The 12,767-nt window shown below is 37.3% G+C and overlaps 1 protein-coding gene across 3 annotated transcripts in view; it reads left to right on the forward strand.

Moving 5' to 3' along the window:
• LOC119799304 (oxysterol-binding protein 1-like) overlaps positions 1 to 12,767 on the forward strand; it is a 32,471-nt gene that overhangs the window by 10,835 nt on the left and 8,869 nt on the right. For all 3 annotated transcript variants that reach the window (XM_038309136.1, XM_038309138.1, XM_038309137.1), the window contains exons 4-9: positions 6,825 to 6,987; positions 7,140 to 7,251; positions 7,517 to 7,700; positions 8,056 to 8,173; positions 8,447 to 8,504; positions 8,586 to 8,750. In XM_038309136.1, coding sequence (XP_038165064.1) covers positions 6,825 to 6,987; positions 7,140 to 7,251; positions 7,517 to 7,700; positions 8,056 to 8,173; positions 8,447 to 8,504; positions 8,586 to 8,750 — 800 coding nt within the window. The remainder of the gene's footprint in view (positions 1 to 6,824; positions 6,988 to 7,139; positions 7,252 to 7,516; positions 7,701 to 8,055; positions 8,174 to 8,446; positions 8,505 to 8,585; positions 8,751 to 12,767) is intronic.

Here is a 12,767-nt window from a genome sequence, read left to right on the forward strand (position 1 = left end):
AAATCGTGTCTGGTGTGATCATCCCCATTGGCTGTCAATGAGTGCTAAATGCCATGACCTCATCTGACCCGATTCTGTCGGCCCGGAGTTAAATTTTGGTTCAGTGTGTTCTGGCCTCTTAGGAAAAGGGAGCTGGTTGTTTATCCATGGTCCATTTAAAATAGGGATTTCCTGATAGTGCAGATGGAATAAGAAAATGCCAAACAATTCAGGCATTAAAATACATTTATTGAGGCAAAAATTGTTCGTTTTTCAATCTCAACATAGAACAATTTTGAGTATTTATTCTTTTTCAAATTATTTATACATGATACAACCCTAAGTCCCAGTTTGACTAGCATCAAATGTGCATTTCCATCACTTAATGACATCAGTAAGGCTGAAAGCTGTCCAATTTCAGTACAACAGGCCGGAGCTTCTCTGCTACGCATAAGTGTTTTTACTGTTGAACCCAGGAGCTACAATTTGCAGTATTCAGATTTACACTCAGACACTTTAAACATGGATTATAATATTATACACTAACAAAGGAATAATTTAAACCATTTGGTATTTATGAACACTTTGTCTGATTTTTGAAAGTTCAATAAAGTTAATTTGAGTGCTTTTTATACATCTAGACCAGAGTAGAACTACTTCAGAAAAAACAAACAAGAAAAACACAATGGTATTATTGATACCATAATAATAATAAAATGACTAAAAGCGATGTCTATCGGTGTGGGTTTGGCTCTTCTACTAGAAGTTAGGGCCTAGTTAAAAACACAAACATCAAACTCCCATTTCAGCTCTTGTGTGAATCACAAGCTCCTCTCTCACACTGCAAAAGACCAGTTAGTTATTCAGAGATTTGTTGTAGTTCTTTCTTTACCCAATTACTTTTGATTCTCCTTATGTTTCCTATCTGTCCTCCTCAGGACACAATCAGTATGTCACTGCTTCACCCCTTTTCTGAAGAATACGTGTCAGAAACCAAATGTTCAATAAACCTCTTCTCTATGTTTTAAAAAAAAAATATTTCCCGGACTGTTTGTTAGTGGTCTAGATACAAAAAACAACAACACTATAATAGACCTTAATTTTTGCTAATAAGGTGAGGTTTTCAAAAACCTTAAAATGACTTTTAAAAATTCTGTTGTGGTTATAGAAAAAATAGATTTGGGGATATATCGTGATTTTTCGGTGCCCAATATAATATCGATCTTTCAGTTCCTAATATCGATTTTAAAATAACAAAACATTTTTACCTTAAACAATGAAGGTAAAATGGTTTACCTCTGCAATGCCACTTTGGCAGATAGAGCTGTAGAGCCCTTTTGCTGTGTAGGGCAGCACCATCTCTGTAGTTAAGGTATTCATAGTGGAAGACGTGGACTGACTTGAACCCCAAACAACATCGATACAAGGATAAGGAAATGATCAATATCTTCAATATCTTTTCGAAATAGTCATAAAATTGAGCTTTCAGTTCATATAGTGGCATCTGGCTGTTTTTTTTTCTTAAAGGTTACTTTATACTTTTATATTTTAGGTAGTTTTTAGAGCACATACTTTTTTATTTTTACTTGAGTAAAGAGGTCAAATTGATACTTCAACTTTTACCAGAGTATTTTTAAACTGCAGTATCTATACTTCTACTGAAGTAACACATGTGTGTACTTTTGACACCACAGATTGTGACCAAAGTATTGTGGCATGTCTCCATGCCAATACTCACCCCTGGTACAGAATAATATAATATTGCGTTGATGTCTCTCAAAGTTGCAGTTTTTGAGTTTTACTGGGTCTGCTTCGACATATATGAAAAATAAAGGACTGAAATCATCAAAAGGAAAGCTTTCTAAAAAAACAGAAACTGTTTTTAAAATATTCCAGTATTAGTTTGGAATGACATTATCCAGGTTTGGGGTGTATACGTAGTGTAGTTTTTACTTTAGATAAAAGATGCTTAAAAGAAAATTAACCCCAAAATCATTTTTTTATATTAGTTGTCTTGTAGTGCTTTCTAGATGTTCTGGGCATTGTTTTGAAAATTTACTGCACATTTGTTGCAATCTGGCCTTTGTGTCTAAAACAGTGTTCCCTGCCCACTTGCTCCTTCAACACGTAGTGATTTGCTTAGGGCGGGATAATTCAGAACCAACAACTCTTGAGAGACAAGAATAACTGTCACAACTTGAACTCTAGTGACAAAGTTAATGTCCAATCATTATACAAGGATAGAAAGAGGACCCCGCCCGCTACTTTTGTTAGCTTTTAATGAATTGTCCCTTGTTAATGATCTTTTAACAATTAAAATTTAAAGTCAAGCCTGAACTTTTATTGTTCTGATCTACTCAACACATGACATAATCTATGAAAGACCTTTCTGCCAAACCTGAAACATTGTTGGTACATTGGTTTATGAGCGGCTCCGATAGCGAAATAATATTTTACTCCAAATACTTTCTAGCTTCAAAATATATATTAAAACTACTTTTTTACCCACTTATCATAGCAAATCTAGCAAAACCGCACTCTCCCGTTGAACACAGGAGCAGCACAAGCATCTGGACACACTTAACTAGAAACGTTTCAGGATCATCAAGGACGCTCTTGACGCGCGTCTGACCTTAATATGTAAAAACATAAAAATATAAGGCAGCAGGTGTTTTTTTTGCTGCCCAAAGTCCAGTGTGACTGTAGTATTAGTCTGGCCTGGAGCAGGCTTCCAGCACCAGAGCCATGGAGATAGGCGAGTTGCCTCACCAGAAGGAAAAGCCAGTTGTTGCAAAGAGCTTCCAGTAGTTTGGTCCATACAAAATACATGCAAATCTGTGACAGACCTAACTACACAAGAAAAAGCTTACTGATTGAGAGGATTAATTAAAGACCTTTTCAGCTGACTCATATCTACTGTTTATAGAGGTTAACGTTTCGTTTGCATGATCAAAGACGAATAGAGCAATGTGAATATCCTTTTCTGCTAATAAAATGTGACGCTATATATATAAATGTATACTGCCACGCTCTGCTAATGTCCATGGCAATGCTAGCGTGAGCAGCTAACTTCCCTCTAACTATTTAAGCTCCTTGCTCCTATGCCCTTTGAAAATTGTTTACAATGGATTTGTAAGAAATATCTTACATCTGTGGCTCAACAATCATAATGGTAACAAATGTGTTACTACTTTAATGAAACCAAGGGAAAGCATTATCACACCAGGATATCCAGAAAAGCAAGTTTTTAATCCATTCTCTTAGAGTTTTTAAACAGCACTATGGCCCTTAAGAGCTGCATAGCATGCTGATGGTTGAGGCATGCCACACTGAAAAAAAAACAGAATTTAGATAGGTCATTTTTTCTTAAAATAAGTGCACTTGTTCTTGAATTGAGAAAGTAAAAGAGACATTTTGCAATTGAACAAGACAATTTACATTTAAAATAAGAAAACACAATTACATTGTCTTATTTCAAGTCCATTTTGTCTAAATATCTTATTTCAAGTTCAAAGTACTAATTCCATTGGCAGGTCATCTTATTTACCTACTCAAATTAAGGGTAAATAAAATTAATTTAATAATATTTTTTACTCATTTGTGGATCATTTTTCTAGTGCATAAAAGAGATGTATCCAGTAGTCAGGAGGATAGGGGGCTGTGAAGGACCTCTGTAACACTCAAATGTAATCACAAGATGTGGTCCAAAAATATTCTCATATTTTCACCTTCTAACTTCTTTTTAGATCATCTGAATATAGGTTAGGGGTTAGTCAAGATCAAAAATATAGCCCATATAGATTTTTTCTTGCTTTTAATCTAGCAATTTGATGTGTTATGATGTTTGCTGTGTCACTTGTTGGCAAACATATCTGTGTGGAGGAAGCCAGGGTTTGTGGCACAGGGAATAAACTGTTTCACTATGATGGACAGTTTAACTCAGGCTGATGACAGCACTTAAAAAGTTAGTATAGGGGGCATTTTGCATGCAGCAGCATCCTCTAGTTTCTTAAATGTCTGGATTAATGTCACAGGAACATTCGGGCTGCCGTGAACTTCTCAAAGCCCAGATTTAGTAATATCATACCCTGAAAACATGGTGGTGATGGAATTATGCTCACACTTTTTTTTTAGATGGACCCTAATAATTTTGTCCGGGTGAACTAAGATTTTGAATTGTTCTAAATCAATGTTCTTTTGTTTCAAAAAAAAAAAAAAATGAAGTACAGTCTGTTTCCGTTTTATATTTTGCACCAAACAGACAGTGATGGGCAGTAGCGCCGCTACATGTAGCGAAGCTATTAGTTTAACTACATTTTCCAGTAGCTTGACCGTAGCGTCGCTGCTTTATTTATCAAGTAACTTTCCTGTAGGGACGTTATTGTTTTGATCAAGTAGCGACGTAGCGTCCACAAACGCTACAAAATCCAGGGCATAACTAAGAAATGAAACCAGGTTTTCTATTTCTAAACAACAATCAGCCACAAAACTACTGTAAATAGCAGTTTCAGCTGGCGCTCTTATAAGCGGCGTAGTAGCACAGGCACACTCAGTAGGGTTAAACAAGCGCACCCTTTCCGAGGCTGTCGTTCTATTGGCTGGAAAGGTTGCTAGGCGACGATCCAACTACAGTCTGAGAGAGAGCAAAACAAATCCGCAAGCAGAGTCTACGGGTTTGCGAGCATATCTGAGACTCAAACAGAGCGCGGTTTGTGCGCGGGGAGAAGGAAGCGAGCGAGAGGAGAAAATATCTGTGCAAGAAGCATTAAATCTGAGAGAAGAAACAAAGATTTGAGAGAGAAGAGAAAAGATTTGAGAGAGAGCGCATGTTTTGAGTGTGAGCATTATAAGTTTTGAGAGCAAGAAGATGAAATTCTTTTCTCTAATTGAAGTTATGTGCTCTTGCATTATGGCAGGATAATTCTCCCATATCTATGTGCCACTAAGATACTCTAATTAGACAGCAGTAGTGAAACTTCGATATTGTATTTTCATGGCCTAGTTTACCTGACAGGATGTTTACATAAATCTGTTTTTAGGCTTTGCACAGATAACATTTTTTATGGAGGAACAGCTCTACCGTATATAAAATAAATACATAAATAAATAAATGCTCAATAAATAAATAAATAAGCATTTAATTATTGCCTCCAAAAATACAATGAATAAATATGTAGGTAGAAATTAAATTATATGGTGAGACATATATATATATATGTATCTCTTAATTAGCTTCTTTATTTTTTCACCTTCTTTTGTAAACAGTTTTGTTTGTTACTTGAATCAACTGTTTAATTGAGGTCTTTTGTAGGGTTTCGTTTTCCCTAGAGATGTCCATTGAATGCAAACTCATAGCCATGTCTCGATGTGTAGAACACTACACAGTAACTTTAATTTGGTTCTAATAACAGCAGATTGTTTACTAGTTTGTCTACTAGTAATTACTTTAGTTTTTATTTTAATATGCTGATCATAAAGCAATGTGTTATGTCATTGGCTGATCTTTAATAAATATTTTAACCAGTGTGTCAGACTCATTTTGAATTGATATTAGGTTGGTACAACGTTAAGTAGCTTCTGATGTAGTTAAGCTACTTTTAACACATTAGTGTAACTTAGCTTGCTATAATTCTTTAGGTGGTAGCTTTTGTGTAGTGAAGCTTAATTTATTGCTGAGTAACTGATAGCTTAGCTCACTACAATGGACAAGTAGCTTGCCCAACACTGCAAACAGATTAGTGTGTTATCTGTGTTCCATTTTTTGTTCTGTTTTTTGGCTACATTTTGCCCATTTTGCAGGATGTATATCTTAAGTTTGAAGGTTAAAGAAGCCCTTAAATTATTTATTTAGATCTTTTACTTTTGAGAAAGCCAGGCATCTTATCAGTTAATAATTTTTTTAATAAATGATTATAGAAGACGCTTGTCTTGCTTCTTTCTTCATGACTTTTAGTAAAGCAGGAGTAGACATGTTTTAGGAAAAGCTTCTTTATAGTCAAAGCTCTACTCCATTAGAATTTAAGATGTAAATATTAATTATTAGCATCACAAATGCTTCAAATGAAAACTGCACTTTGAGACCCTCAATTCCCCCCACATATTTGAGCGAACTGTGACCGGCACGTCTGTGCACACGTTTTCAGCCTGCATATTCGCACCGTTTCTTAACCCATCACACAACTATTAGTGAGATGGAAACACTGCGGGTCCTTGTTTGAGTTAAGAAATAAACCTTCTGGAGGATGAAGAGAACACATTTTTAGATTGATGAAGGATAAGCGGCTTAAATGATACATAGCTGATAATTTATCTCATTGTTAAAAAAACAAAACACAAAGCAACAATAAAGGACTCCTCTCCTCAAATTGGCTTTCCTTTGCTCTTTTCATTTGTGAAGGAGGCTGAGAATAATTGTTCTACATACTTTTTTAGAACTTTAGTTGTGATTAAGTTTTGAAATTCACTTTTTTTTTCATCCGCTCCTCAGTTATCCATACATTTTTGTTGGTCTGTCACTTTAGAAAATTCCAATAAAACTACGTTCAACTTATTAAAATACTTTGTCTTAAACTGTGACCCATGAGTGAGCTTTGTACTTAATAAGGTAATTTAGAGGTCAAAGCTCCCCCTTGTGGTCAAAAAAGACATGTCATAAATTATATTTACTTTTATCCCCTTTTTTTCTATTTTAATGTTTTTATGATTATGTTGCATTCATATTTAACATCTAACTCCCCTAAGTTAAATTTTAAGTCCAGTTTCTTTTTTTTTTGTTGCTATCTTTGCATCCTTACAAGTCATAAAATCTTTTTTTTTTTTCCTAAATTTGCTCTAATCGTAAACAGACGACTCGGGTGACGACTTCCCCTCATCATCAGTGGGCGGAGGACAGGGTGGGGGTTCCCAGAACTCGGAGGTCCAGTCCACACTCAGAACGCTTGGCAGTAAAGTGGAGGATCTCAGCACCTGCAACGATCTGATCTCAAAGCACGGCTCTGCCCTGCAGAGGTCAGTGTAACACAGCTCATCACCTTACAGACAGCATCACTCAGACTTTGTTTTTCCAGTTTTACTTCTGACTGAATTAATTTACTAAGCCTTAAACCTTAAACAGAATACAATCCTTTTAGTAAATCTGTCTTGATGCTTTTGTATTTCAGGTCTTTATCTGAACTGGACAGTTTACGGCTGACCGGAGAAGCTGGGGATAAAATTCGTCAGGTGACAGAAAGAGCCACGCTGTTCCGTATAACTTCTAATGCTATGATTAATGTAAGTGTCACCCGCTCAATCTATGAAGATGTTATGATAAAAGGATTGTGGTAATTCATATTATTTGCTTAATTAACAAAAAACAAAAATTTTTTCTTTATAATGCCACTCCTAAAGCTGCATAAAACACTTAATAATAACTTATTATACACTAAAGCTGACCTGTCTTATAATATTTTTTGTTTGATAAAACCAAAAATATCCCTCCTTTTTTTTTTTTATATCAACCTCTTTTTATTTTGTGTATTCTGTGTATTGCCCCCAGGCCTGCAGGGACTTCCTGACCCTGGCACAGACTCACAGCAAGCGATGGCAGAAAGCCTTGCAAGCCGAACGAGAGCAGAGGGTCCGGCTGGAGGAGGCCTTGGAGCAATTGGCCAAACAGCACAATCACCTGGAGCGAGCTTTCAGAGGGGCTTCGCAGGCTCACAGCAGTGCGGACAATAAAGGTGAGGGTGACTCACAGTGGATCACACTTATTTGTTTCTCTTTCTGTTGCTCACTCATCATAGCCTCTTAAATCTGGCTTTGCCAGAAATCCTCAATCAGCAAACTGATGATTCATACATGATAATTAACTTAAACAAATGCATTTTTATGTTGCATTTCTAAGCATTTTCACTTTAAAACTTCTATAACATCACATTTAAACTCGCCTGCTGTCTGCTCCCTACCATTAATCCCACATAACGTAATGGTGGTATACACGTTAGAGTTCCCTTGATGACAGCAGGTGGTACTGAGCTGAATCCTTACCGTTTTCCATTGAAGTGAAAGAAAAAATGAGCCAATTGTTTTTTCCAGGCGCTGCTGGGCCTGGAAAAGGTGAGGCCAGCGACGAGGATGACGATAACGAGTTTTTCGATGCTATGGAGGACGCACCTGAGTTCATAACCGTACCTGCAGACCCTCAGTTTCACAAGTCAGTGTCCCTTTCTTCAAGCACATCACAGATTTATCAAACATATTTCCTCCTTTCTTTGTATTTTGTCTTGCATGTAAGTGTTTATAACTTCCGAGTTGTTGTTAACAGAAGATCAAAACTAATTCTTACTGCTGCATAGATATTAGAGAATTGTTAAAATAGTGAAATTAGATTTATTTATCTGTTTTTCCTTTTGTAGCTTAAAGTGCTTAGAAACATCCAACTAATGAATCACTTATACAACATTTCTTTTTTTTCCATTTCTTTCAGACGTTCAAGCAGCAATGCGAGTGGTTTGAATAGTGACATGTGTTCAGATGATCAGTCGGTAGGTCTTCATTTCTTGCTTCGGTGTCTTTTGCACCAACATGAAAAACTCAATTTAATCAGAGACGTTTCCTGCGCGCAGCTCAATGAGGAGCCTCTGGCAATGAACCAGGAGTCCCCTTCACAGGAGCTGGTGCCGCTGAGGAAGAGACGAACGCGCATCCCAGACAAGCCCAACTACTCTCTGAACCTCTGGAGCATCATGAAGAATTGCATCGGCAAAGATCTGTCCAAGATACCAATGCCAGTGAGTAATTAATTACACTAAACTGGCATCAGCTTTTATAGTTCAGGGGAAAACCAGAGAGGTAATAAATTGACAAAATAATTTTCTTCATATGAAATACTTGAAAGGAAGTGCACAGGGCGTTGGCACAGACGAGAAGGAAGAAGTTGGTTATTTTCTTCTCTGTGCGATAAACCAATATTATAACCATGCTCCACTTGAAGGATGTTTATCAGATATTTCTACTCATCTGTGGGACACGGTATCACACCCAGGTGCTCCTCAGTTAATTTAATTTGATCTGTAATCATTTTGCTCATTCAAAGAAAAAAAAAAAGTCAAAGTTTTTGAATTAAGCTGAACGTGCAGAGAAGCTACAGGCCAAAGCAGTTATAGCCGCTTTATTTATAGAGTGCCTTATAAAGCCCGGCGTACACTGTGCGATTTTTATCGGGGCGATTTTCCAGTCCTGTCTTTCGAATCTTTCGATCGGGCCAACTTTATGCCTGATCGGGGGATTACGAGGGGCGATCAGCCTATCATGGCCACCTCCCTATCAGGAATCGTGAGGTTGGGAGAAAATCATGCTCAAACAAGGATTCTTCTTTTTCTTCTTCCTCTCAGATGTAAACACAGCAGCATGGCAGAGATGCAGTGAGTGAAATGTAGTTCTGTCTGTAAAACTGAAAGACCGTAGTAACCACGTTTGTCAGTCATGTCTTTTTTTCAAATTATCGTCGCCTTTTCTTTTTAGGGCTTTCAGCACAAATTGAAGAAATTACGAAGGCAGCGTGTTTCACTCTAGTGAGCTTCATATTCCCCTTCTATTTGTTTGGCTTCGGATAGACGAGGCAGAGCAGCTCCATCTCACTGCGGAGCTGAGTCCGACGTGCTTTTTAGTCCTGCGGTGTGAGCAGGTAGATCGCATGAGTTCAAAGCTCACATACATTGTGAGCTTTGAACTCACCCTGTGCTTTATTCGTACAGTGTGAGCTGTAGCTGCGTTCCACTATTGAAAAAATCGCACAGTGTACGCCCGGCTTTAGAGCCACAGCTGAAGAAAAGAGCAGAACACAGCTAAACACTAAAACATCCATTAAAGGAATAGTACACCCAAAACATGATTAGCCTTCATTTTCTACTCACCCCCATGCTGAACAACACCCTGGAGTACTTTTTTGATATCTCAAATGCATCTGGAGATCTGGGAGGCTTCTTGCTGTCTGCTGACATTCAAATAATGGAGGTCTATGGTGCCCGAGACAGAAAGGTCCATAAAAGTCCACAAAAAACGTGTCAATATTCCTCCATACTGCTCGTCCAATGTATTCCAAGTGTCCTGAGTGGGTAGCATCCAGAATTTACTCGAAACAAAGTCATTTAGAATGTTTTTAGAGCATAAACAGTAGTGTATAGGATTTCCTGAAAGCGCGCACCTGCGCGATCACGAGTCTACGGAAACCGCGGCAGACCAAACCAGATGAAAGTGCGCATTCAGCGTCTGCTCTGCCAATAATGCAAGCGTAGAAGAAGAAAAGTGCTGTTTACCTGTGCAAAGAAAGAAACAACGAAAGAAAAATGTCTGAGGACTTCAGTGTTGAGGAAGAGCATGAGTTCTTTGCCGAGCTGAATGCGCACTTTTATCTCGTTTGGTCTGCCGCGGTTTCCGTAGAGTCGTGAACTCGCTTTTAGGAAATCCTATACACTACTGTTTATGCTCTAAAAACATTCTATATGACTTCGTTTCGAGTAAATTCTGGATGCTACCCACTCAGGACACTTGGAATACATTGGACGAGCAGTATGGAGGAATATTGACACGTTTTTTGTGGACTTTTATGGACCTTTCTGTCTCGGGCACCATAGACCTCCATTATTTGAATGTCAGCAGACAGCAAGAAGCCTCCCAGATCTCCAGATGCATTTGAGATATCAAAAAAGTACTCCAGAGTGTTGTTCAGCATGGGGGTGAGTAGAAAATGAAGGCTAATCATGTTTTGGGTGTACTATTCCTTTAAAATAAAAAGAATATATAAATAAAGTTTAGAAACAACTAAAAAAAAAAAACAACACAAAAAACAATTTAGGTTCACTCTCGGTCATTCTATTTATACCATAAATATAGGTCATTTCAAGCAAATGACAAAAATACTTTTTTAATATATGTAAATATCACTTCCTTTGATTAGTAATGTTACTGCACTTATAATCCTGTCACCAAGCAGTTTTGGGTCTGAGTTTCCCTTGTCCTCCATGTTCACGTGTTCCACTCTGTTGATTTTGGCCCATTTTTTGACACATGCCGTTTTGAATTACTTACTTTGCCCTAGAATATTTCTTACACATTTTATTAGAATAACAAATCAAAGCAACTACTGAGTGCCTATAAGTAGCTGCTAGATTTTAAGTTTATTATTCTTATACATGTTTTTTTTATGTTTTACTTAAGCTTTATCTGTTAAATCCGGTAAGAAATAAACCAGCAATGGCTTAAAGAAGACACAAGTCAATCAACTTTTAAATACACATTTAAGTAAATCAAGCCTTGAACAATGACTAACATTGACCATAAGGGTGATTATAGGTTTAAACATAACAGCCTGAAGCAGTATGACCTTGTTGCCTTTATTTTTATGACAATAGCACAAACTCTTACACATTCTGATCTTAGGACTAAAACACGCCGCAGGGCCTTTTTACATTTCTTGGCACACGGCTCAGCTGTTAAAATCCTGTTAAACAACAGGCTTTGATCCTCATTCCTGCAGAACCGGCACAGTGACAATCTTTAGGAGTCAAACTATGAACCAGAATAGAGTAGCTCAATAATGAGTTATTAAGACTTGTTTATTTAAAATACAAAGGAGGTCATCATGCCTGACGTCTCTGTATTGAATTTCGTCCTTTCTAAGGAGAGATTTTTCTCAACTGCTGTTTAATTTTGAGACATTGGCTATGCTGTAACACTGATGAAATGTGGATGCAGCTGAAGGTTTGCATGTTGCTTGATTTGAGATATTTCTGCACATCAAAAGCTGTTTTTGATTCATATATTTTATCCATTTTAAAGTGATTCATTAAAGAGACAGACTTATTAGAAAATTGGACTTTAATTTTCATAACCAGTTAAAAGGCTCAGTTTTGCTCTCCTTTTTCTGGGGGAGATTGTGTCGCTAAACTTGTAAAACTGCATCTCAATAATAGAATCTCCTTTGCCCAAAAGAACATCAGTGCTCATGATGCATTCATGCATTTGGCGTCTTCAAAACCACATCTGCCATCGCCATGTGGAGCTTCCACAAACTGTTAAATTAACTTTGCTTCACTGTCCTCTAAAGGCTGGAGTTCTCCATGTTGCTTTTACATTTTGTGTTTTCAGCACAAAGGCACAGCAAAATTATGAGTCAGGCAGCCCTGACTCTCAGGAATTAATAGCCCAACCTCGCTCAGTGTCTGTCAGTTCATGTTGAAGTGTTGCATTGTGTGGTATTTAGGAACAGGGGAGTGGATTCACTTTTTGGCTGCAAACAATCCACACATAAAAATAATAAATTCATTAATAAATGAACAAATTACTTTATTTCTGACAAACCAGTAACTATACAATTACAAACATTTGTAATTTCTACATGTTTAAACTAGTTCTTATGTCTGAAAAGAGGTATGAGGAAGTTTATTTTGAACTAGAGATCTGATTCACGGCTTTGTTTTCTTCTTTGGCTACCATCCCAGTGCAGGTCTGGTTATCATTTTCATATTTTGCTTATTACACACAATTATAAAGAAATGGAAATGCTCTATTGCGGTTTTTTATAGAGCTATGGTAGCCCTAGAGGGGTTTGGCTGAAGAGACTCAGCCAAGTAGGGATGACAAAAACTTAACAGAAACAGTTTTTTTATAAAACTGTTGAGGGGGACCTCAAAATATTGTGGAGGATTTTTGTGAATTTTTAAAAGACCCAATCTCTCCACTTTAAAAAACACAGCCCTGTACCCGCACCCGAGAGGGAACGCGTATTCAACGCCTGGGAGAACATG

Source organism: Cyprinodon tularosa, unplaced genomic scaffold (assembly GCF_016077235.1).
Source record: "Cyprinodon tularosa strain WSP-4 unplaced genomic scaffold, ASM1607723v1 ctg658, whole genome shotgun sequence".
Lineage (NCBI taxonomy): Eukaryota > Metazoa > Chordata > Actinopteri > Cyprinodontiformes > Cyprinodontidae > Cyprinodon > Cyprinodon tularosa.